This window comes from Wyeomyia smithii, chromosome 3 (genome assembly GCF_029784165.1).
Source record: "Wyeomyia smithii strain HCP4-BCI-WySm-NY-G18 chromosome 3, ASM2978416v1, whole genome shotgun sequence".
Classification (NCBI taxonomy): domain Eukaryota; kingdom Metazoa; phylum Arthropoda; class Insecta; order Diptera; family Culicidae; genus Wyeomyia; species Wyeomyia smithii.
Window position 1 is genome coordinate 30694645 of NC_073696.1, and position 25837 is coordinate 30720481.

Consider the following 25837-nt stretch of genomic DNA (forward strand, 5'->3'; position numbering starts at 1 on the left):
TCAAAAACTAGTCATTGTTTATGTTTTGGATCACCAGCACTGACTACCAAAATCATGTTTTAAGTTTATATCATACCAGTCACATGTAAAAACAATCGTGTAAACATAAACCATGACATAATACATCGCCTGCTAATTTCTACAGAGCAAATAGTGAATAATTATTTTGACGTTAGAAACTGCATTTTGAAAACCCTTCTTGAAGATATTAAAACTGTTTTGAAAATGAACACAAAAATGAAGATGAAGGTGAAAGTGAAAGTGAATGGAAAAAAATGCGAATGCGATAAAAAGAATCAATGTAATATAGTCACTTAAAAAAAAAAAAACAAGTCATAAGAGATTTTCAACACGAAGCATAATTTGCATTTTTTTTTCTTTTTCTTAATAACTGATTAATATTTTATGTTTTTTATGGCATATGAAAGCCTTCAAGCATCATGCATTTTATTTTCCAAAAGATTAAAACCGACGTAAAATTTTCCTCATATAATATACAGTATGTAAAAAAATTATAGACACCCCCTGTACTGTTGCTTACCCAATTGAAAACTTGCAAATGGGCATGCAAATGGCTTTCTTTTCTCAATGGAGTTATTCATTTAGAGTTTATCTTTCATTTAATAACAAAAACAACATTTCATAGTTAACATTTCTCTTAACATAGTTATTTAAGTGAAAAAAGGCATAAAATTCATGTCAAAAAATTAAACACACCCTGGGAGCTTACACGCTTAACATTTAGTGTGGCCTCCTTTCGCCAGAATCACGGCTAGGCATCGATCTGGCATAGACTCCACAAGTTTTTGGAAGGTATTTGGTTCGATTTTGTCCCATTCCTCAGAGATGACGCGCTTCAGTACATTCAAATTCGTCGGGTTCTGTTCTCGAACTTTTTTCTTGAGAATAGCCCAAAGATGTTCAATGGGTATGTAAAAAAATTAAAGCCACCCCCTATTGTATCAGCACATTCAGGGCCGGCGTCGCATTATTTTCCCGAGTGGGTAGTTATACGAAAGGTTCATTGAGTTCTTTCTTCGTTTTATTTATCAATTCCTCCTCAATTTTCGCGTCTCACGCTTCTGGTTTGACTTTGGATGGGACGCAGCTGGGGAACGTTGGGTGGGTTGGCGGACCTGGGTGCCGCATCGTTTTTCAGCCGCTTCATCTCCTCCAACGATTGCATCGAGTAGTCGACTCCAGATCCGGCCAGAGCACCTCGTCTTCGCCCCTATGGTATTTCTTAATGAACGACGCAACTTCCGGCAGCTTCTCACTGATTGTCAGCCACAGCAACACCTTCTTTGGGAACTTGGTATGTGAAATGAATTTTACCCCAGATCTCACTTTCTTCGGGGGGAAGTAAAGAACGGAGTGCCCTGCCAGTAGTTGCCATCCAGGGTGAGATAGGTTTCGGCGTCGACCACCACCATCACGTCGCGATTCGCCGCAAAAAACGACTCGACCATCTTATTCGCTGACACTGCGTCATTGCCTGCAGCTCCGAGACCAATGGACGGGACTGCCGCTTTCTGAGGTCCATGTTCGCCAGGTACTTTTCAATTGTTTAGTTGGTTGCACCGACCTCCCGATCAAGCGTACTCAGCGATGTAGTCATTTTTCTCTCGGTCTTTCTCTTCAGCATTTTTTGGAGCTTCTTGTCGTTCAGGGTCGTCGGCCGTCCTCTGATTGTTGGCACTGTTGGAGCCAAGATGTTGTAGATACCGGAGCAAGCGTAACCGGCGCCCCTTTTCCGTACGATGTCCGTTCTCGACGCGGCGGGGTACTGTTCTTTGATCGCGCACACTTCTGAACGGAGTAGCTTCACTGTTTTCTCCATTACGGTTAGAGTTCGAGTCAATTTTTTTCTGCTGACTCATGGGTTACAATGATTGATGCTGCATGGGTAGTTTCGTCAGTGCATGTAAAGGTAAACCCATGAAAAATCGGCATTTTTTTAGCATTTTTTTATGCAAACGTTAGGGCTCAACAATTTTGTCTTCTCAAAAAAAGTCTCCATCCAAAATTTGAGCTCAATCGGACTTCTGATGAGGTATCCCTTTACAACGGTACATAAATCTGTAGATTTATAACCTCTCGCTCAACGATATCCATCGAAAAATCTGTCGCTCGCAACATTACATTTATTTTTGGTTTTGTCCGATAGTTTCGTGTGGGTAAGTACCCACATGGATATTTTCCGAGTGAGTACTACTACCCATACTACCCACATGAAACGCCGGCCCTGAGCACATTTATACAAAGAAACCTAGTTTGCTGCATAATACGACTATTTTTTCAAAACTGTCGAATGTCATCAAGGCAAAAGATAAATAAACTGTCACAGGAGTTTTTTGAAACGCTTTATTTTTCAGTGTAGCAGTCAAGAAACTCGATCATTCCAACATGTTATCTCAAAAAAATATGCACACCCCCAGTCAAATGTCACTCTGTACTCGCAAAAGTTTTGTTTTGTAAATATATAGGCTGAAAACCTTAAAGTGAAAGTGTTGCTTGCTGTTGTTGTTGAAATACACCTGCGTTTTTCTAATGTTGTGAATCAAAATGGGCAAAAAACGTGAAATACCTCTGACCATCAAACAACTTATAATTTCACACCATAAGTTGGGACATGGATACAAAAAAATTGCTGCTATGTTCGATTTGAGCAAGAATACAGAAAACAACAGCTCGAATCGATAGACTTATTAGGCGGAAGGTTGAAGAAAATAGACGGCTTTCCGCAACAAAATTAGCAACTGAACTACAAAACTACCATGATGTTACGGTACACCCTCAAACTGTACGGAACAGGATAAAAGAGATGGGTTTTGCTGGGCATGTCGCTGTTAAAAAGCCATGGCTGTCAAAAAAGAATATAAAAATCAGGCTTGAATGGGCCAAGGAACATGCAACTTGGACAGTTGATGACTGGAAACGTGTGCTCTGGTCCGATGAGACAAAAATCGTCTTATTTGGATCTGATGCGATCATTCGGTCCTGGAGGAAGCCACGAGAACGATGGAATCCAAAGTGTTTGCGACCTACCATTAAACACGGAGGAGGTATACTTTTCTACATGCAAATTATGAAACAAAAGAAGTTTTACTTTTGAGTTTTATTGTAGGACGGGTTATGGTATGAGGTTCAATGTCTTGGAATGGCTGTGGAACGTTGGAGTTCATAGACAAAATTATGACGAAGGAAGTTTACTTGGACATTCTTGAACGTAACCTTCACGCCAGCGCCAGAAAGTTAAAAATGTCACGAAACTTCATCTTCCAACAGGCCGGAGATCCCAAACATACCGCAATAATAGTGTCGCAATGGTTTGTTAAGAAGAAAATCAAGGTTCTTGATTGGGTTGCTCAATCCCCAGATCTAAATCCCATTGAACATCTTTGGGCTATTCTCAAGAAAAAAGTTCGAGAACAGAACCCGACGAATTTGAATGTACTGAAGCGCGTCATCTCTGAGGAATGGGACAAAATCGAACCAAATACCTTCCAAAAACTTGTGGAGTCTATGCCAGATCGATGCCTAGCCGTGATTCTGGCGAAAGGAGGCCACACTAAATATTAAGCGTGTAAGTTCCCAGGGTGTGTTTAATTTTTTGACATGAATTTTATGCCTTTTTTCACTTAAATAACTATGTTAAAAAAAATGTTAACTATGAAATGTTGTTTTTGTTATTAAATGAAAGATTAACTCTAAATGAATAACTCCATTGAGAAAAGAAAGCCATTTGCATGCCCATTTGCAAGTTTTCAATTGGGTAAGCAACAGTACAGGGGGGGTGTCTAAAATTTTTTTACATACTGTATATAAAAAACATGAAAATTCCCCTGGCGTCAAAAAAACGCATTTTCATGCAAAAATAATATCAAATTCGGACTCAGCGTCCCAAAATTATATAAAAACCATGTATTTTCCATGATTTGAAGATATTTTTTCACTTGGCCAGCATTTGTATGAGGCCGCCCCACTGTGCACTGATCAATTTCACCCCATTCCACGGTACTTCTGGATTTTTTTTTTTTTCAATTTTTAGGTTATTGTTTGTTTGTTTTATTCAAGTCTCAATATTTTGAAATTCTTCGGCATTTGGATTTCTAAATATAGGCTCCAAATTCACTGAATTTCAATGTTTCTATTATAACTGTGGAGTTCTGGTTTGTGAATATCTAGATTTCTATGTTTTGGCGTTACTGATTTCCCATTTTCAGATAAGAAAAAACAACAAAAGCATAACGTTGGGTAATATACGGCTCCGTTCGTTGCTGGTAACTAAATGGCCCTTGTTTTTGTTTAAAGCCGTATATGCAAGAGAAGATTGGAATGCGTATTTCCGATGTTTTCGTACCAATTTGATTCGTACGAAAACTAGAAAAAGGGCCAATACTATCATGAATTTATGTTTGCTTTATTGCGATAACGGTTACAAGTTACGATTAGAGATATTTATTTTGTCTCTGGTCCTTCCTACCTGTGTCCTTGGGTTTCATTGTATTTTTCATGGCATAAACCAACTCCTTCACGCCAATAAAGGATTCTTTCACGATCTGGTCAATCGCTGCCGTTGGAGGATGGAAGTCACTGTAATTGTGTTCGACGATTTCCATAACGAACGGTAACTCTATTCCAATAGAGTAGGCATAATCGATACTCGTTCCGGTCGCTTGATAGCGCAGTACCTCCGCACTCGATCCCACCTTGTATTCATGCCGACTGTAATGCCATACCGCACGAGCCGCCCCAACGCCAACCTGCCGCAAACGGGCGGCATTCTGAACAGCAGCAGTGTTATGACTCCAGGGGAAAATAAAGTAACCTCCGAAACTGTGCAGACTTATATACAGCTTCGCTTCATCATTGCTATCCAAAACACTACGCAGAGCTCTAGTTTCCGGCTCGGAAAACGGTGCCGCCCCTCGGAAGGCCGGACTGCATTCTTTCGAAAACAGTTCCGCGCCCGCTTCCCATGCATAACCGAAATTTCGATTCAGATCCACTCCGTGGCATTTGTCATTTAAGCGTCTGCGGTTCTTCCTCCAATATCGATCGGTATTCATTGAGTATATGTACCCATCGGGATTCACCAATGGAACAATAACCCATTTGTATTCATGCAAGAACCGATATTGATCGCCATCCTCAACTAGCTTTTTGATTAAAAACAGCGCAGTCGAAACCGTGATCCATTCCCTGGCGTGCATACCGGCATCCACCACTATCGTATCCTTCTTCTTCGGATTGATCGTTATCGCCCGGATTGGGCGGCCTTCAACGGACCAACCAATTATGCGAATCCGAATCCATTCGAAATTTTCCGTTGCAACCTGCATCAGATAGTCGTTGATCTCCTCGTACGTGTAGTAACTATTCAGAAACGATTGATCCTCCAGGTGGGAGTCAAAATCCTGGCGTGCGTCATAAGTCCTGTGGATTGCAATAGGTACGATTATTTCTCCAAATCGAGCAATACGAAGCCACGAGGCCATACTTTCCGAAATCCGCCGAACGGACGGTGTAATTCAGCCGATAGTGGCTGAAATAGGTTTGCGTTAAATTTTGAACATTCGGCGGCACCAGCAACCGTTTCGGCCCCAAACGGTCCAGTCCCCAGAAGTCCACGCCCGGCTGATGGCGCTGCAGTTGGATCAGAAGTTGGACTTCGTGGCCGCTCTTGATTTTTACCTCGTACAGTTTATAACTGCAAGTGAGATGGAAGTTGATGGTAGGGAATCATCGATCAGAACAAAACTTACCCTTTGTATGGGTTGGAGGAAACACTTGCGATTGCACAAAGTGCAAGCAGGAGGGCAAAATTCATTGTTTCGTACTAGTTCGGATTCTAAGTTAGTGCAAGCGTTGCTTGCCAATGCAGCTAGAGTTTATATAGTGAGAATATTTTGTTTTGAATTTACACCCTTGATTAAACAGCTGTTGTTTGGAACATAAAATCTATACTGCCTTCTAACAATGTGAAATGGTTTTATTTTTTCGTTACAGAGATGAAAAGCAGATCGATTTTGCCGAGCAGCTGGAATCTGTAGCATATGTGCTTTGTGGTGAAGGAACTGTGAGCTACGATAAGTTTTGCCAAATATGGCACGCTAAAGGAGTGAGTAATTATCTATGAACTAGTGGCTATTCTGAACTTACGCACTTTTACTTTCCAATTCTTGCAGATCCTTGACAAACTATATCGGTTAATCGACGTCGATTCGACCAATTCAATTTCAACCAATCAAATCATGGAGTTCATCTCGAATCTCACTAATTCACGGTAAGTAGGTAAAGATATCTGCCAAGATCCCCGTGATAATTAAACCCATTACACAATCGACACCTGGCAGTCGTGACTAGGCCAGCACAGCAAACTACCCATATAATCCAGCCTCTTGATTGGATAGTCCAAGCTCGATTAGCCCGACAGATGAAGAAGTCGGCTTTGAAAATTACCTTTTGCCTAATACGGTTATCAACTGACCGTGGTACATAAGCAAAAAAAAAGCCGAAGCAAAAACGAAAACCCGATAGATGAACAAAAAAAAAACGAAAACCCCTCATATGTGTGCGCCAAAGATATCTCCATCCCCCCATATTTGGACACGTGCGTCATCCAATTTATCCTTGGCGTGAATTGACGCACGTCTTTGGAGATCATTATCTATCTGGAGCTGCTCGAGATGTTCAATCAGTACCGAGGTAAAAGAGTCCGCGCTGTTGCTCGCAGTCTGGTGGTCAATTAACAACCCCTGGAGGATAGCGATGAGCGAGAGAAAAAAAAACAGAAAAGAAACATTTTCTACCGGGCAGTTAAATCGAACGTTTACGATTGGCAAATAGGAGCAAACAGCTTTTTAAAGCTGGGACGTCTTTGATAACTTTGTGGGAATGACAGTTGGGGTATTAATTATTTCTGTCATATTATGCGTGTCTTGAGGCGTTTTTAACTTCAATAAAATGTATATTTAGTTTCAGCTCAATATTTCGTGAAAAGGAATTTTATAGAATAAAGACACAGTTTGAGCCTCAGTGATCAGTATAAAATTTTATTATCTGCGTTATATCGTGACCAATTCAAACAACATTAAGGTGAAATGGTATAAGAGCTTTCGGAATTTTGTTGCTTCGATAAAATTTTAATTTTCCACACTCTAATAATTACCTCAAAACCGCTATGACAGACGGAAAGCTAAACCCTCCCGATATAATTGTCCTAATCGGTCCATTTTCCGCCAGCTGCCACAAGTCTCGATTGATTCCGATTCCCGGTCACGTCCTCTCGTTAGACAAAATTCCTGTCCATAACGATCTGTCATTTCTAGGCTGTGTTTTTTAGCACCGAAGAGCCCGAACGCGTGGTATTTACACACCAGCTCGGCTCATTTTGCATTCATCGGCCCGTATGGCTATCAATCTCTCTATCAGCTCACGGCCTACACACCTCCTTCGGAGTGCTGGTTGCAATTTTTCCTGCCACCTTACAAAACGGATCCGGATAGTTGATTTGCGAATAAGCTATGTGTACACAGTATGCCAGTACCATCTCCGTCCGGGGCGACTTGAGTCTCGCCAAAGTTGCGCATGGTCATGATCTTCGTGGAACGCTGCTGCCGTTGTAGTGCGGCGCTGAAGAAGACGACTACGACGATGGTGATGATGATGTTGATGTTGATGTTGATCAGAAGGAGTTTTGCCCATATCGGCTCAAGCATCCATTCAAAGAAGTAATCCATCTCGATCACGATCTTGTTGACTTTGTCTGCTGGTATGCTAGCGAACGTATCTCGGACCGGCTTGCTGCTTCTTTTGCCTGCGCTGTGCGCCACACCATCGATCGCGAGCAGGTCTCCGGACCGCCGTAACCGGGAAGGGTTTTTTTCTTTCTTTCTGTCTATAATTTATGCAACGTAATACCTCCGGCACAAGTGCTACCGTTTTAGATCGAACGCTACCGGTAATTTCCAAGCCGCTGGGGCCGATCGAGACGTCCGGAAAAGGCTACGCTCCTAGTGATCAATAATCGCCCCAGAGCGGAACTACAACAACTATTGGTGTGTACATTTATGCTTATCTTGACTTGTCGATCGGCGATGAATTTGTGCCCCACTAGTCGGGAATATTTAGCTTTGATTGATTCACTACTGTGGCTGGCTTAGATATTCTGTAGAAAGTAGAATAGAACGGTAAAATCAGTAACACTCGGTAGCCCAGCGGGAATAACGCAAAGCCGACAGCAACGCTTCTGACGGTCAATGTTCGAGGATTGAACTCTTGATCAATTCGAAAAAGGTATCCGACACGGTCGGCGTTTACAATAACCGAAAGATATCAAAAGAACTCTTTCATCTGGCGGTCGGTGGTCAAAATCGAGAGGCACACTGTTGCGACAAAGTGGATGAAAATCAAAGCAAACGACACGGTCATTAAATGAATAAAATGTCTCTCTTAGAGCGGGCCGTTCAAAAGCACCTCAGCCCCGTTATGAAGCTGTCAGCACCGCCGGAATATGGAGTATTTGCTTTGGACTTGAACACAATCTACTTCAGTGAGTGTGAACTGAGACTTTAAAACGGCCACCACTTTGCTTTGAAATTGGGCCGCGCTGTGCAGTACAAATTCCCAATTTAATAATTTGTTGGCATTATTTGAAAAAGAAGAAGGCAATGTTACTGAAAGCGAAGAGTCAAATTGTCGCAGACCCTCTTAATCCTAGCACTCCTAGCTGAACGTGATCTACCAGATTGCTTCCAGTTATCCAATGAGCAAGTGTCACTCCCAGGTTTTTTCAAGCTCTTGAAAAAGTTGCTTCGGCGCTCACCTTCCAAAAACTTTGAGGCCATCAACATTCCACGAGGACAACTTAGGGGGGGGGTATAAAGGGATAAAGGATACGCAAATGACCACGCTTGCCCACTGGAGGGGGAAAGGGGTAATGATAATGTCAACGTGGACACGACATTTTTTCACAAGAAAATGGAAATCTACCAAAAAACACATCGACCTATTATAAAAATTCTACAAATATTTTGTTTTCCATAGTCGTTGTCGTTGTCGTATATAAGATAAGTTTGGAATCTGTTTTTAGGCATTATAGGATATATATTTTTGTTTTCTCTTGTTAGCAGAAGTGCTTTCAATTTTTTTTAGGTTTATTTAAAATCATTTTTTGCAAAGCGTTTGAAACGTTTTTTTCTTCTTTTTTTGGTTTCTGCTATTTGCCAGAAACGTTTTGCAACCATTTTGAGCTGAATTCGGAATTCATTCTTTTTTATTCTTTCAAGCCTTTCGAAGCCTTTTCAGATGTTTCAAGCTACATTTACGAGAGTATTCATGCATTCTAAATTGCCTAAATCGGTTTTTGGCTCTTATAGAAATCAAATTTTCGTTTTGGTAATTTCATGCTTTTTGTTTGACTTCAACTTAGTCGGAACCATTCACACCAAAATTTAGAATCGATTTCTGCTTTTCCTTTTTTTGATCATCTTTTGGTGCGTTCCTCATCCCAGGGTGGTATTTATTTATTACTGTTGTTTTTTTTTGCTGTCATTTTTTAATGTTTAATCTATAGTTAAACCACAAAAACAATTTTTTTCCAACTTTTCGTTGTAAAAATGTCCACGTGGACAAAGAGGGGGGAGGAGGTTTTGTCAATATCCACCTTGTAAGCTGTACTGAAAATAGAGTGAAGATAAGGCCACGGAATATTCGAATCATCAAAATATCCAAAAATCCTGAATATAACTTCAAGTGATTAGAAACACATTAAAACACAAACGTGTCAAGTGACTAAAACACGTTAGACAAAACAATAATTTTGGAAACGTATGTGAAGGTTAGAAAAAATTGAAAATTAAATCAATTATAATTTTTTAACCCTTAGACCTAAATGTAACTTGAAACATCTGAAAACACTCCTTTTAAATAGAAAGATGATTACTGAATCCAGCTCAAAATGATTAAAAACGTAACTGATGTCTAGAAAAAGCCAACATTGAAAATAATGGTTTATGACGCTTTATTTAGACAGAAAAGATTAAAATGATATATGATTATGAATTATCCGAACAGGGCTTAAAATGTTTCGCAGGTAAAAAAGTAAATGAAAAAAAAATCGTCTAAAATTATGTTAAAAAAGCCTTTCGAAAACGGGTAAAGCAAATTAGGTATTCTGAACTAAATTTTAATGCTTAGGAACGCTACTGAAATGCAAAAATAAAAAAAAAATAAAAATTGATCTTGAATGTGGTGCAAATTATTAAATTAATTCTATGGAGAGGAAAAGGTCGAAAAGAAAATGATTGAAATTCAGCCAAATTGTTGCCAAAGAATAGGAGCGTTCTGAAAGAAAAGGGCAAATCAGAAAATGTTTTCAAATTTAGCAAAACGTGGATTGATAGATGAATCAGACTAAAGGAAAAACTTATTTCCAATTGAGCTTAGTCAAAAGTGCCCCAAAGACCTCTGCAAACAGAAGAAAATGATTAAAAAAGAAATATATCTTAGGAGCCAAATTAATCACAAATACGAACGAAAACGACTCTAAAATTAGAACAGCTGTAGATATTTTATTGCAAGCCAAGTTTTTTGGCCAGATTTCCAATATTTTTGGAAAAATATCGTGTCCACGTGGATATTTTCATTACCCTTCCCCCCTACAAGCGTGGAAATTTGCGAACCCACAACCCCCTCCTGAGTTTGTCTGTCTGTCTGTCTGTCTGTCTGTCTGTCTGTCTGTCTGTCTGTCTGTCTGTCTGTCTGTCTGTCTGTCTGTCTGTCTGTCTGTCTGTCTGTCTGTCTGTCTGTCTGTCTGTCTGTCTGTCTGTCTGTCTGTCTGTCTGTCTGTCTGTCTGTCTGTCTGTCTGTCTGTCTGTCTGTCTGTCTGTCTGTCTGTCTGTCTGTCTGTCTGTCTGTCTGTCTGTCTGTCTGTCTGTCTGTCTGTCTGTCTGTCTGTCTGTCTGTCTGTCTGTCTGTCTGTCTGTCTGTCTGTCTGTCTGTCTGTCTGTCTGTCTGTCTGTCTGTCTGTCTGTCTGTCTGTCTGTCTGTCTGTCTGTCTGTCTGTCTGTCTGTCTGTCTGTCTGTCTGTCTGTCTGTCTGTCTGTCTGTCTGTCTGTCTGTCTGTCTGTCTGTCTGTCTGTCTGTCTGTCTGTCTGTCTGTCTGTCTGTCTGTCTGTCTGTCTGTCTGTCTGTCTGTCTGTCTGTCTGTCTGTCTGTCTGTCTGTCTGTCTGTCTGTCTGTCTGTCTGTCTGTCTGTCTGTCTGTCTGTCTGTCTGTCTGTCTGTCTGTCTGTCTGTCTGTCTGTCTGTCTGTCTGTCTGTCTGTCTGTCTGTCTGTCTGTCTGTCTGTCTGTCTGTCTGTCTGTCTGTCTGTCTGTCTGTCTGTCTGTCTGTCTGTCTGTCTGTCTGTCTGTCTGTCTGTCTGTCTGTCTGTCTGTCTGTCTGTCTGTCTGTCTGTCTGTCTGTCTGTCTGTCTGTCTGTCTGTCTGTCTGTCTGTCTGTCTGTCTGTCTGTCTGTCTGTCTGTCTGTCTGTCTGTCTGTCTGTCTGTCTGTCTGTCTGTCTGTCTGTCTGTCTGTCTGTCTGTCTGTCTGTCTGTCTGTCTGTCTGTCTGTCTGTCTGTCTGTCTGTCTGTCTGTCTGTCTGTCTGTCTGTCTGTCTGTCTGTCTGTCTGTCTGTCTGTCTGTCTGTCTGTCTGTCTGTCTGTCTGTCTGTCTGTCTGTCTGTCTGTCTGTCTGTCTGTCTGTCTGTCTGTCTGTCTGTCTGTCTGTCTGTCTGTCTGTCTGTCTGTCTGTCTGTCTGTCTGTCTGTCTGTCTGTCTGTCTGTCTGTCTGTCTGTCTGTCTGTCTGTCTGTCTGTCTGTCTGTCTGTCTGTCTGTCTGTCTGTCTGTCTGTCTGTCTGTCTGTCTGTCTGTCTGTCTGTCTGTCTGTCTGTCTGTCTGTCTGTCTGTCTGTCTGTCTGTCTGTCTGTCTGTCTGTCTGTCTGTCTGTCTGTCTGTCTGTCTGTCTGTCTGTCTGTCTGTCTGTCTGTCTGTCTGTCTGTCTGTCTGTCTGTCTGTCTGTCTGTCTGTCTGTCTGTCTGTCTGTCTGTCTGTCTGTCTGTCTGTCTGTCTGTCTGTCTGTCTGTCTGTCTGTCTGTCTGTCTGTCTGTCTGTCTGTCTGTCTGTCTGTCTGTCTGTCTGTCTGTCTGTCTGTCTGTCTGTCTGTCTGTCTGTCTGTCTGTCTGTCTGTCTGTCTGTCTGTCTGTCTGTCTGTCTGTCTGTCTGTCTGTCTGTCTGTCTGTCTGTCTGTCTGTCTGTCTGTCTGTCTGTCTGTCTGTCTGTCTGTCTGTCTGTCTGTCTGTCTGTCTGTCTGTCTGTCTGTCTGTCTGTCTGTCTGTCTGTCTGTCTGTCTGTCTGTCTGTCTGTCTGTCTGTCTGTCTGTCTGTCTGTCTGTCTGTCTGTCTGTCTGTCTGTCTGTCTGTCTGTCTGTCTGTCTGTCTGTCTGTCTGTCTGTCTGTCTGTCTGTCTGTCTGTCTGTCTGTCTGTCTGTCTGTCTGTCTGTCTGTCTGTCTGTCTGTCTGTCTGTCTGTCTGTCTGTCTGTCTGTCTGTCTGTCTGTCTGTCTGTCTGTCTGTCTGTCTGTCTGTCTGTCTGTCTGTCTGTCTGTCTGTCTGTCTGTCTGTCTGTCTGTCTGTCTGTCTGTCTGTCTGTCTGTCTGTCTGTCTGTCTGTCTGTCTGTCTGTCTGTCTGTCTGTCTGTCTGTCTGTCTGTCTGTCTGTCTGTCTGTCTGTCTGTCTGTCTGTCTGTCTGTCTGTCTGTCTGTCTGTCTGTCTGTCTGTCTGTCTGTCTGTCTGTCTGTCTGTCTGTCTGTCTGTCTGTCTGTCTGTCTGTCTGTCTGTCTGTCTGTCTGTCTGTCTGTCTGTCTGTCTGTCTGTCTGTCTGTCTGTCTGTCTGTCTGTCTGTCTGTCTGTCTGTCTGTCTGTCTGTCTGTCTGTCTGTCTGTCTGTCTGTCTGTCTGTCTGTCTGTCTGTCTGTCTGTCTGTCTGTCTGTCTGTCTGTCTGTCTGTCTGTCTGTCTGTCTGTCTGTCTGTCTGTCTGTCTGTCTGTCTGTCTGTCTGTCTGTCTGTCTGTCTGTCTGTCTGTCTGTCTGTCTGTCTGTCTGTCTGTCTGTCTGTCTGTCTGTCTGTCTGTATATGGTAAAGTGCGCCATAATGACTAAAATACTTTAAAAACAGTAGAATTGTCTGTGGCTTTGTCCAACATGTAATCATTCATGAATTTTGTATAAGCTTTTATGGTAACTGACCCACAAATAATACCAAAAAATGTGGTTGCTCTAACTCTTACACTTTTGGAATTCATAATATGAGTATTTCAAATTGTTTTACTAACTTTCATCAACTTTAACCTAGAAACGAATAAAATTAAAATTGAGATGAATGCACTGTTCAGTTAATGGGGGTATTTTGGCCAGCTTTAGGAAGTGATTGCCTAATTTGTTAAAAAAAACACGATTCTTCAACATAAATACTTGTTCTCCCATACCATTGAGAACTAAGTGTTTATTTTACCATACAAAGTTCAAGAATTCAATTCATCGAACAAATATCCTAAAAATATCAAAATTTCTAAAAACATATTCTGGACCATCAAATTTAAATTTTAGTCCACCTCTATATTAAAAAAACCATGTAAGAAAATATTTCGGACTAATTATATTTAATCTTTCTAGAGCAGAAACAGTGCTTTGAAGAGGACATCATTCTGTTGTCCTCAGGCAATTTCATATCGTTAAATGTGATTAGGCGTCGTACACAAATTACGTTACATAGGGAGAATGGGGGGGGGATAGTAAAGACAGTTTTAGACATACCTTTCAAAAATTGAGTTGAATATTACCACTTCCTCTTGACTTTGGGTTGACTCAGGCATTGATTTGAATATTCGTGAACTAAATCCAAAAAAATGCCAAATATAATCAGTACTTTGCCGAAAACTATAGTGTTGTTTGCTTCTTAGGTATGTTGTTTCAATGATGCATACACTGTTTTATAATATTAATTAATATCTATATTATTTAATTAAGCAGGTAAAGTGCGTAAAATGTTTCCGGTTGGCCAAGATATGTAGGTGGGACAAAATACCCCCGTTACCCTAGGTGCTGTAGATGTTTCATTGCTTTTGATTTTACTTCTGAGACATCAAGCGCTTCTCACTTCTAATGCTGAAGCGCTTGATGTCTGTCTCTCTATCTTGGAGCACATTGTCCTTTGTTGAGATGCGTCTTGGCCACGAACTAGTAAGCAATGGTAGTTTTTATCAAAAATAGTATTCAAATCAAGTATTTCAGAATAAGCTTCGTCAGAAGCAAACATTTTTTAGATCCCACAATCAACCTTTACGTTCAATGTCGCTTTAAAATGATTAGGAGAGCTGTGGATGCTTAACTGGTGTATTTTGTACAGTTCTTCCCTATTTGTTTGTGTTTTAATAGAAATTGGACTTTTTTTTAAACTGGGAGAATTTTGGGTAGAATACATAGAGTTCCATGTCATGGATATAACATGCCAAAGTTAATACTTGTTTGAATTGATGGCGCATTAAAGAGATACGCGGTTGTCGTCTTAAACTTAGAGGCGTGGTAACACGAGCTTGGTAAATAAAAAATCGTCACCACGCTTTGTATATCGTCCCCTTAATGCTAGAACTAGATAACTCGAAATTTGTCGATTTTGAGTTAAGTATGCCATCATACTTATCGCGTCGAGCTCTATAACATATCTAAAACTCGTTGAAACACGAAAACAAGAAAAAATGTTATTCATCAATTACAAAACTAGATATCTCAACGTAGAACAAATGGGTTTTGTGCTAAAACTAGATAACTCGGCTCTTTGTTGATTTTTCGTTGCTATAAGTGGATATTTTATCAAATAGGTCGGAGCGCGAGAAAAGGATGACAAATCTTACTCGGTTCATGCTTTGATTCAACACATTTTGTCAGTTTTGTGCAGTACTAGTGCAACTCAAAATGCATAGTCTCGAGAAAAACCCATTAGAAAATTAGCGTCGAAAATTTCCAAGAAAACTTTGAATTTTAATACTTTCCATTCTTATTGAACATGATTGGGTTTATCATGAACACATTATTAGCACGTTGTTTAAGTTAAAACCTTATTTTTACTACTTCTATAGCGATATTTCGATACGAGCTACAATGGCACTTCTATGCATAACTCTAATTTTTTGTGAATTCTTAAAAGGGGCTTCATGACATGAAATTCAACAGTATAGCATCGTTTGCCTTGATGGCTCAAGACTCAAAAATGTAAAATTTCGTGTTGAACCCCTGTTGCAAAACCGACTTTTTGTTAAATAGTTTGTAACTACCCGAAAATAGAACACCTGCGAAAATGTCTTTTTGAGGCCTGAAATGACATGGATGCTTGTTAAAAAATCTGAGCCATACAAAATGGCATATAACACCAGGAACAAATTTTACACGGATAGTTCAACAAGAAAAGCAGAAGAGTATTATAAAGGCCAGTACAATAACTCTATCGTTCACCAATACTGCCGTTCCAAGCATATTTGTCCCATGATCTATGCAAACCTTATGGACGCTGGGACAGTTATGCTTGGGGCGGCAGAATACACATCTCAACAGAAAAATATAACACTCAAGTTTTTCTTTGATATAAAACCTCTAGCTCTCAAAGATTGGCTCAAATCTTTTTACCGGAATTTACCACATAATGATAAAGCCAACAACAATCATTTGTGAAGAGGATGTAGATTTTTAGAACAAGAACCAAATTAACGGTATAATTTTTATTGTTAACAAGTAACATGATTGTTTTCACCAACACAAAAGCAATAGAGACTGTTCAGATTAATAAAACAAATAAAAATGCTTTAATTTTTAGTTTTTTTTGCCTGCTAATCTGAATGCTAGAACTAGATAACTCAGTTTTTTTTTTTTTAATTTTTGAATTTTCTCACCCGTGAATCACTCACTGACATTAAATAAACATCTAGTCAAAAACTAGAATGATTGAAGACATTGATAAAATTTTTAAATATCACTTTTGAGGTATTTTAGTAGTTGAATCGTCATCACCAACATTGGTCAAATTTTCAAACTCGTTTTTCTCAAAACGTTAATTTTCGAGTTATCTAGTTATAGCATTAAGAGGACGATATATTCTGTCTCAAATCCTGAACAAATATTGTCTAAAACCAATCAACTTCTGATGAAGATAATAAAATTGAACGGTAAGAAGCCGTTCTACTTCAGGAAACAAATCAGACTTGCAAATAGTTGCAAATGTACTGCGATCTGAAGCTGCGATCATTCATCATATGCGCAAGTAGATATAATAAATAATTATACCTCCGTCTAGGTCATTTATCAATTGCTTAAACAGTACAAACTCTGCGATTGCACTTCTCACCGCAACCTTCGGCGTACACCCTTCCCAGTGGGTATGTCTGCCACGATCGGCAGTTGATTCAAAATTGATCTACGCTTTCTGCCGATTTGAGGCTCGTTCTGCATCTGACTCATAAGTTTTGCATTAATAAAATCGTTATTTATTGCTTACGCGGTAGTAAACGCCTGAAATTTCATACTTGTTCAAGCTTCAAGTTTGATCGATTTAACTCCGTTCGACAGTTTTATTCCCATAACCTTCGGACGAAACGAAACAAATTAGATCAAGTTGGACCGGCTCTTGTTGTTCAACAACAAGCGAATGATTTTAATGCCCAAATAAAAGTGATCCCCAACGCCAGGAAAACGCCACCCGATTGGACAAACAATGTTGCCCATTGAATCGAAAATTGCTCGTCTCAGATCACGCAGCTTCGTGACCGGCGATCATTCTATTTTATTCACCTACCGACTTAACGAATAGTAATAACAAATTTATTTCATCAAAATATTCCTTCACTGAATGGGCTAAAGTCTCATATCTGTCAAAGAGGATCACGAAAAAGCTAGCGCTGCTTGTTATAGACAGGTCAGATGCCATCTTCTCACTGTGCCACTCTCTATAAGGTAAAAAACCTGCGATCACGATTTTCAGAACTAGTGAGCGACTTAGTGCAGTGCAAGTTACCGATTAGCGACTGACATGTAGGTTAATACAGCAACATCACGCAAAATTTTATAAGTTCCCAGCAAATTGGAAGCCAATTGTTGGGCCCGCTTCCCAGTTGGAGGTTTTTTCAAGATTAGTATCGAACTGTAGCGGTTGTAGTACAGTGAAACACGCAATCTGTGGTTCGGTAAGATTAATAGCCCGAGATATCGGAAGTGATAGGTGACTTTCAGATTGTGATTGGCTGCTAAAAGCTTATTTTTCTAGAGCAGATGTTATCTTAGTTTCCACTTGAATGGAACTGATTGAAATCAATACGATATTTGCAGACCCCGAACCGGCTTCGACAAATCATCCCTGGAGAGGTTGGAGCAGTTGTTCATTAAAACAGTCGGCAACGAGAAGGAAATCCGGCGGGAGGAATTCAAAAAGATTGTTACGTCGAAAAATGTAAGATCATCTTGAAACATGACTCTCTCTAGACCGTGTCTCCGGTACATTCGTTCTTTTTTTTTCAGCCGTTCTTCACGGAGCGTGTCTTCCAGATCTTCGATAAGGACAACTCCGGGTCCATTTCGCTGCAAGTAGGTATCGAGCGGGTCCTTTGCTCCCCGAGGCCGTTAATAGCTGCCAGCCTTTTATCAACATTTTACCCTCGCTCATTTGTTTGCTCTTGCGCCTTTTCTTTCAACAGGAATTTATCGACGCCATCCATCAGTTCGCCGGCCAGTCTGCGGAAGATAAAATTAAATTTTTATTCAAAGTATATGATTTGGATGGTATATACGAATAATTTGATTTATTTAGCTTAATTTACGACAATTAACCTTTAATTTTCATCCCGCTTCTCATGCTTTTCTTCATGCGACAGACTCCGACGTACGGCAGGTCGTAAACAGAAACCCGACTTAATTAGTTTTCACGGTTTTTCATCAACTGGGACGTGCGCAGGGTGCGGACACAAAAATCTTTAGTTTCGTTTGTTTTCTTTTTTCATATTTGTACCCAAAAATTATGTTACATTTTATCTGTTGTCTAAACAAAGTATTTTATCTTCAACCCCACCGACCAACGTTTCACAGCCCAACAGACCCTGCCTGTCACCAGCTACGGAATCGCGTGTATCTTTGATAGCGTGTTCGCGTTGAATTCGACCCGGGGACGAACTTACTTTGATCGATTCTTGTGCCGCCCTTAATTTTCGGCCTAACCGGGCACCATTAGCCAAAAACACGCTCCCAGATAGCCAAAAATAAGCGAGTCCGACCCAGAAGAGTACAGATTTATGGCTTGTCATTCAGACCCTGTCAATTGCCTCGCGCCAACGTTAAACGTTACATGCGCAATCACTTAAAATCTTAAAACAACATAGATTCGATAACCAGTCAGGTAAACGGTGCCGTTGGCCAACCGGAAGAAACGATGCGGGGGGAAAGCGCTATTTAGGGGCCCGCCGACCGGGTAAAGTGTCCTCGGGCGAAACTGCCCACGTCTCGTGAACCCCGCGTACGGGACGTGTTCACAACAAGTGGACTGGTTCCGTACGCAACTGCTTTGCATGTTTTCAGACCAAACAAGGTAATTACGAGTGAAAGGAATTTGATGGGGCAGCCGTTATTAGCATCGTACAATGAGACCGCATAAGTAGCCCAAGTGTTATTATTAACACTTTCAGCCGTTTTATAGTGGCAGCTAAGTGGGTAGCGTCAAATGTCAAGAACGCAACAAATGCAACCGACGACGCCGCGTTGCGATGACTCTGCTGGACGTTGAGACCTTAAACCATGAACCGACGTCGAAACTCGATCATCGCAATCATCTCAATCGCGTTGCCACAAGCACTTGCTTACTTTGACCGTTTACGTTAGTTCCAATAATTTCGCTGAGCCAATTTTTGTACTAAACAGGTGACGGTCTAATCCAGCATCTAGAGCTCCAACACGTGATGCGGGCATGCATGGAGGAGAATGGGATGCGGTTTTCCGAAGATCAGGTTAGTAGAGGCTTTCAAATGCGATGAGTGGTCTGTTTTATAAAACAGTTGTACTACATTATAAGATACTGCCGATAGTTTTTACGAGTTGCAAATCTTTTTAAGTATTCTAAAAATTCTTGAGAGACGTTTAAGAATCCTGGTAATAAGACAAGTTCATATTAGTCACACGATAGGCGCGAAACGTTTTCCAGAAATCTAGTCAAGCTATGGTCGATCCGAGTGATCCAAAAGCGAAAAAATGTTACCCTAAAAAGATTATAGCCTATAACCATTTTTATGAATTTTGGAACCCCCCTAGTTTGATTAGAAGTGCGTCAAAAGGCCGCAGGGTGAGGCCGCGTTGGCTTATGGGAAACTTATTTAAGTCTCTGAAAAAGTTATTTTAGTCAGTGGCACCAATAATTCACAGGAATGGCTAGAAAACTATAATCTCTCATTTTTTTCAGTTTGAGCCTTTCGTTTTGCCTAAAAAAAACCTGTGTTTACTAGTGTTATTGAAATGTTATGTTTTTATGTCTTGTCAAACTCATTCAAAACCATTTCATACCTGGTATGTACGTGGAACATTAAAAGCTCAGGGAGGAGATGCCCAAAACCGCACATTACCCTTAGCTATAACGTATTTGTATTTACTTATAACTTCAACAATGCACAATGGTCCAGAAACCAAATTTAGGGAAATTTTCGTCTAGAGCTCTATTTTGCATGTGAAAGCACACAGATTTATTTATTTTTTTGGATTTTTTAAACTAGAAATAATTACCTTTAATTTGATACAAAAAGATCAAAAATATGAATTTTTGAACATAAAATACATCGAATAAAGCCATTATTTATTGTTACCCCAAATTCGGAGTCAGTCGTCCTAACGGGTTTGATTATTTTCGACGAAGATTGCCATTTTGCCATGCCATTTTGAACACAAAGTAAGCACTTTGCGTGACTGTGCTTTTAAATGCAAAATTTACAAAATAATTGCAATTTGTGTCATGTTTTAAAACCAAAGTCACTCGTATATAAAAAACAACCTTTTTTTTAAATTCTTCATGTATAGAGTCAAATGTGCCCTTTAAATTGAGCTCAAGAAATATTTTTGTTGGCCCCAAAAAGAACAAAAAACAAATGAAAAGGGCATATTTTTTATGAAAACCATTCCATAAAGTTGAGATATTCACGAAGTCAGCATTGCAGCTTGTTTCTCTTAAAAAGCCCTAGAAGTTTTTCAAAGACAGCTTTAATGTGAAAACTGAAATAAAAAAGTTAGAACGAAAAATGTGTTTTTGTAATCTAAATCGGTTATTTTCAAAAATAAAGAAAATTTTCTTTTCTAAAAATTACCTTAATTTAACGGAGCTACAACCTTGTAGAAACATTTTTTTTTTCTATATAAGCAAAGCCTTGGGTGCTACGACTCAGAACTCTACCTTCTGTTTATTTATACACAGACCAACTGTTTAGCGTACAGGACAATTGCGGGGCTAGCGTTACGATCCTACTGACACTAACAGTTTTGCCCGAGCCGAGACTCAAACTCACGACGACTAGCTTGTTAGGCCAGCGTCGTACCTCGGGACCGTCTGGGAGATAACCTATATATACTAGGGTGGGGAATCGGTATATGGAAAAAACGAAACTTGATAGCAGAAAGCCAGAACCAAGTTTATTTTGTTCTATTTGGGGCCCCAAACAATGCTGAATTTATCGGAAGTCGATTGGTTTTGTCTTCGCTTGGCGCATTACATTTTAAATTTATATGGAGATTTGTATGGAAAAACCAACTTTTTTGCATTATCCATTCTAAAGAGCTCAAAATGGCTCTAACCATAGGTTTCATGACTTCATATGGTAGGTTTTTGATGCCTAACAACTTGGCTGAAGACACTAAAGAGCTAGGGTGTGCCAAAAAAATACTAGAGCTGTTCAAAGTTGAGTATGCCGAAATTTATGTTGCAAATCATTTTTTCTGCCAACACTGCCAATGTACCGGCGTCAGTCAGATTTCCATCAAAAGTAACCTCTGAAACACGTTGTAGATTCTATTTACGCCTAGAATATTGACCTAAATTTGTTTGCTTGGTCCAGCTGAGTGTATAAACTAGTTACCACAGGTTACTTCTGATGGGAATTCTACTGACGCCGGTACATTGGTACATTACAAGATTTTCTGCATTTAAATCGACATACTCAACTTTGAAAAGCTATGGCTCATCTTAGGTACATTCTAGCTCTTCAGTGTCTTCTGCAAAGTTGTTAGGCATCTAAAATACTATACTTTAACATAATGTAGTGCATTATTAGAACATTATTGGGCTCTCTAGAAAGGTAAATGCAGAAAAGTAGGTTTTCCCATATAAATTTTCATACAAATTTGAAATGCAATGCGCCAAGCGAAGACAAAACCAATCGACTTCAGGTAAGTTTAGGGATGTTTGAGACCCCAAAAGGAACCCTAATATATACCAAGATAGAAAAGTTACCGCAATAGATCTACTACCAATGGTCGCAGTGGTTCAGTCTCCTACAGGAAAAAAAAGATAAAAAAGTTAGATACTTTTTTTTATTCTCGCTTATTTTCCGTCGGTCTAGTTCCGCCACTGTTGTGGCCAATCACCGACGCCCAGGGAGGCGACTCCACACCCAGGACCCTAACTCACGCCCCGTTTATTAACGGACCGGCGCCAACGGCTTTACTTCCTCATGCGATGGAAGGCGTGATCCCAGAGATTTTTCGCCTCAGAAAATCTCCCGGTGTCGGCTAGGATTGAATCTAGACCAGTTGGGTTGGTTGTGAGTGGATCACGCCACCTCACAACCATCGACACCTATGTCAGCGGTGGGATTCGAACCCAGGCGTCGAGCGTGGTTGGCGGAGACGTTACTAACCACACTAGGCCCCCGCTTCAAGTTAGATACTTGATTTCAGCGGAAAGTGGGATCATCCTAATTTTTGATAGTTTCTCAAAAGTGCTTTTTCATATGTAACAACTTTGTAGAAGAACCTTGAGACAGGAAATCTACCAGTTGCAGAAGGTATTGCATAGGATTTCAAAAATAAACATAAAACAATTGAGTATTTTTTTGTGTAAATGGGATCACTGCAAAAAATACAATACATGATTTTTTCGCGTTACGTGATTTATCAATGTCGCCTTAGATATTTGCTGCTGTTTCTGAAGGCACGGCAACTGTCAACCGATTTCAAAGAGAAAACGTATGTACATCATCCGCACCACCGCTGCGGTGAGAATATTCCGCGTAACTGAAACTCATTTGAATTGGACGATATTTTGATCCACGAGCGTAAATTTGTGGTACTCCTGTCGTCTGTGGTACTTGTTCAATACCATTATCATCTAAAAGTTTATAAAGTTTTTATTAGGTACACGACTAAGCCTTTGCAATTTCATGTTGAGGAAAAAAAACAGTATAAATAATTCAAACTATTGCCCATCGCTAGCTACAACCTTTTTTTCTGGTAGAATTCGAGTACGATGAAAGTGTTCGTCTTTAGAATCTTTTTTCACGAATAATTTTGATGTTTTAATATGAGCAGAACAGTTAATAAGCCAGGACATGTGCCATCGAATGGAACAAGTATTATTTCGACGGCGCTAAATCTGAGGAATAAGGTGGTTGAGATGAAGCTTCCTATTTGAGCGTTTCTATTCAAGTTTTAACGACTTCAGCAGTATAAGGCCAAGCGTTGACATGCAGTAGAATCACTTTTTCGTGCTCGTTTTGTAGCCGTTTTTCGCGGTGAAATATATTACTCATTCACGCTCACTTCACTTTTAGAGACCTATCCTCGATTCCACCTGAAGTGAGGTGTTAAAAATTAACTTCGTGAAGTGAGATTGACAGTGACGTAAAAATGAGAATAGGACAAGTGAAATGAGGGAGTTTCCCAGCTCAAAAATTTCTATGTTCTGGAAAGTCGATTGAGCTGAAATTTAGTATGAGGACATTTTTCGACAAGAGGAAACTTTTGGGACCTGCCGCTAAACGAAATTCGAAGGTCAATTTTTCCCTTACGTTTCATTGGCCGCAGCTCAAAAACTTGTAAGTCCCAGAGAGTCGATTGTTTTCAAGAAAAAAAAGGTTCGCCTTGTTACTAGAAAATAAATCTCAAAAATATTATCACTAGATCGCACATCAATTGATTTTTAAACTTCCCTTTCTTCGTGAAATCATCGCTGTTCGAAATGGTCGTGAAATAATTCCACGCGAAGGTCGCTTTTTCCGTTTTCACTTCACTCATATGACACTCATAATAACCCAGATTTCACGGCAGATGTCACTTTGCGACGTTTTCCTCCATAAGATGAGTCCCGTAATGGGACTTTATTCACTTCACTCTGATTTCCACCACTATTCCCCAGTGTTGGTTTTGTTCGGTTTCAACAGTTCTTTCAAAATAACACCGACCTGGTCCCACCAAATATACAACATAACCTCCGTCGAGTCGATGACGTTGAAGCATGGCTGGACAGTCTCCATGGCTTTCTATTCTTTGGGTTGCTGTATTGAATCCATTTTTCAGCCTCCATCACGCTGCGATGAACTTGCCACTAGAGCAGTTGTTCACAGACGAAAAAACAACGCTCAACGTCCCTTGGCTTCAAGAGCAGCATTTCCACAAACTTTTTTCAATTCTCGATGCGCGTCAGTCACCGTTTTTTTTTAATGAAATGAAAAGGTAACACTTTCCGCAAATGACGATTGTTTGGCAAAAAAATCAGACATTTTCACACAACTTAAGGTATATAATGCCATAATAAAATCACTAACGTGTCAAAGCGGTTTGTTTTAGTTTGTAATTAGCCTATCACGTTTTAGATGTTATAATCGAGCAGCATTTATTGTTGGCGCCATCTATTGACGAATAGCGAGAGCTTAGTTGCACACCTAATAATAATGAAGAAACCTACGGAAGGTTACGAATCAATTATTTGAAACTTTTCAAAACGTTTCAAAATTTCAATTTATTTCGAACAAAATTTTCGGTTCCGGTCAAATACCGTGCCTCTTTTTAACATGCACATACAACATTCAATCGTTTTGCGAGAAGAGGACGTGCCTTTGTTTGGTGAAATTTAGCAACAAGTTTATTTGATTACATGATTGGGTTATTTCATAGCCGGGTTATTCTCAATTTTTCAAACTACAGCTATTCCTCGTAACAACGTAACTATTTTTTTTCAACTCGTTACGTTACATAGAATTTACTTTATATTGAATAATGTTTTTGTTCCTTACTAAATTCACCAGAAATGTAACTTCTATTACTGTTTTAAACATGCTTTACAATTTCACATTGCTCATTTTTCTTGCTTGCATTAACAATCCATGACCACGCAACAGAAATTATACCATAAAGTGACCTAAACAACGAAATATTTGAAATATGTACAACATGTTTTATCTGCTCCCTAATGTTTGTTTTCGATTTGCATGAAGAGATTTCTGATATTACAGGTATTTTTAGAGCCTCTGTAGTGCATTTAGGGTTCATTTCATTTTCAAAATTTAAAAGTTACGATCCATGGAGTAAAATATTACATTATATCGATTTACGTTATAGGGAGGTTACATTGTAAGGTAGGTTTCGTTATAACGAGAAATGCCTGTACCTCGATGACTTCCATTCAAATAAGTCACACTTATAAAAAAAAATGGCCAGGGGGACAAGTATGCCACGCGCACAAGCACGGGTGAATGATTAGCATGGCACTCTAACTCTCAGAAGTGTTATCGCTTATAAGTCTGGAATATAACAGCACCCGGGTAGTATTACAATAGTCCATATAGAAATAAATTATTTTAATAATTGCATAATAAACAATATTTCGCGACTCCGTTTTTTTGAAGTAGAATACTTCTCTCAGGAAGTTCGGCTACATAGGGATGTGAAATGAAAATCTAAAACCGAAAAAAGTGAAAAATATGTCCAATTTCAAATGCTAATAAACCGATTAGTATTCGATGGATTTCCTTCGTTCTTGCAGCAATAGATTGGAAAATCTTCTAAGATTCTTCCCAAAATAAGATAATTGTAATTTTATTATTCACACTATTGTACTATTGAAAATAGTCAAGCCTTGTCAAAACGAAAATTTCGACCCCTGATTGGTCGTTATATGCTTGCTTCCCAAGCACGGTCGACAGAATCATATACCTTGCAATTGAAAACATGCTATTTGGCCTATATAAGAGCCTGTTTCAGCCGGAGCCGCTCATAATAGTTCTGAACAGCGACGACAGCAGTCCTCCCTTAGCAGCAGTGGGTACCATCGATAGCGGAAGCGGCCACAACTGTGGCTTGGCTGTGGATAGGCCAGCGTATAGCGGCCACAACTGTGGCATAGCGTAGCATCAGACAGCGACAACAGCAGTCGTCCTTCCTCAGCAGCAGCACTAGCCCTGTGGTTGGTCACCACGTCTCAGGAGCAGCGCGGTTTTTCTCAGCGTGTGTCGCCAGACAGCCATTATTCCCCCCGTGTTGGGGCAGCATAATGATTGCCATCAGGAAATCCAGTTTCGGAAATCAAAATGCCTTTTTGAAGGCAAATAAACAAGTCATTGAAAGTTAATAATTTTTGTCAACGCAAGCAAGCATTCTGTGTTGCATCCTAGCAATTTAAATTTGTCGCACCCGTTTAATTTACTGAATGTGAAATAGCTTCCACAGTGCATGTTGTCCGTGTATCTTATTTCCCCCAATGTTAGGGCAGCTCAAAGGTTGTAATTAGCAACCG

General features: G+C 40.0%; 2 protein-coding genes across 2 annotated transcripts in view; one reads left to right on the plus strand and one right to left on the minus strand.

Moving 5' to 3' along the window:
• The window catches only part of LOC129726613 (uncharacterized), a 260583-nt gene that overhangs the window by 190523 nt on the left and 44223 nt on the right, over nucleotides 1–25837 (plus strand). Inside the window, exons 3-8 of the mRNA XM_055683527.1 lie at nucleotides 6013–6124; nucleotides 6192–6289; nucleotides 17416–17536; nucleotides 17605–17670; nucleotides 17781–17865; nucleotides 18994–19079. Coding sequence (XP_055539502.1) covers nucleotides 6013–6124; nucleotides 6192–6289; nucleotides 17416–17536; nucleotides 17605–17670; nucleotides 17781–17865; nucleotides 18994–19079 — 568 coding nt within the window. The remainder of the gene's footprint in view (nucleotides 1–6012; nucleotides 6125–6191; nucleotides 6290–17415; nucleotides 17537–17604; nucleotides 17671–17780; nucleotides 17866–18993; nucleotides 19080–25837) is intronic.
• Nucleotides 4408–5872, minus strand: LOC129726618 (carboxypeptidase B-like). The gene is made up of 3 exons (XM_055683533.1): nucleotides 5769–5872; nucleotides 5504–5713; nucleotides 4408–5439 (listed from the first exon to the last, which is right to left on the minus strand). Exons 1-3 carry the CDS (start codon nucleotides 5831–5833, stop codon nucleotides 4452–4454), a joined length of 1263 nt encoding a protein of 420 aa, XP_055539508.1. The 5' UTR covers nucleotides 5834–5872; the 3' UTR covers nucleotides 4408–4451.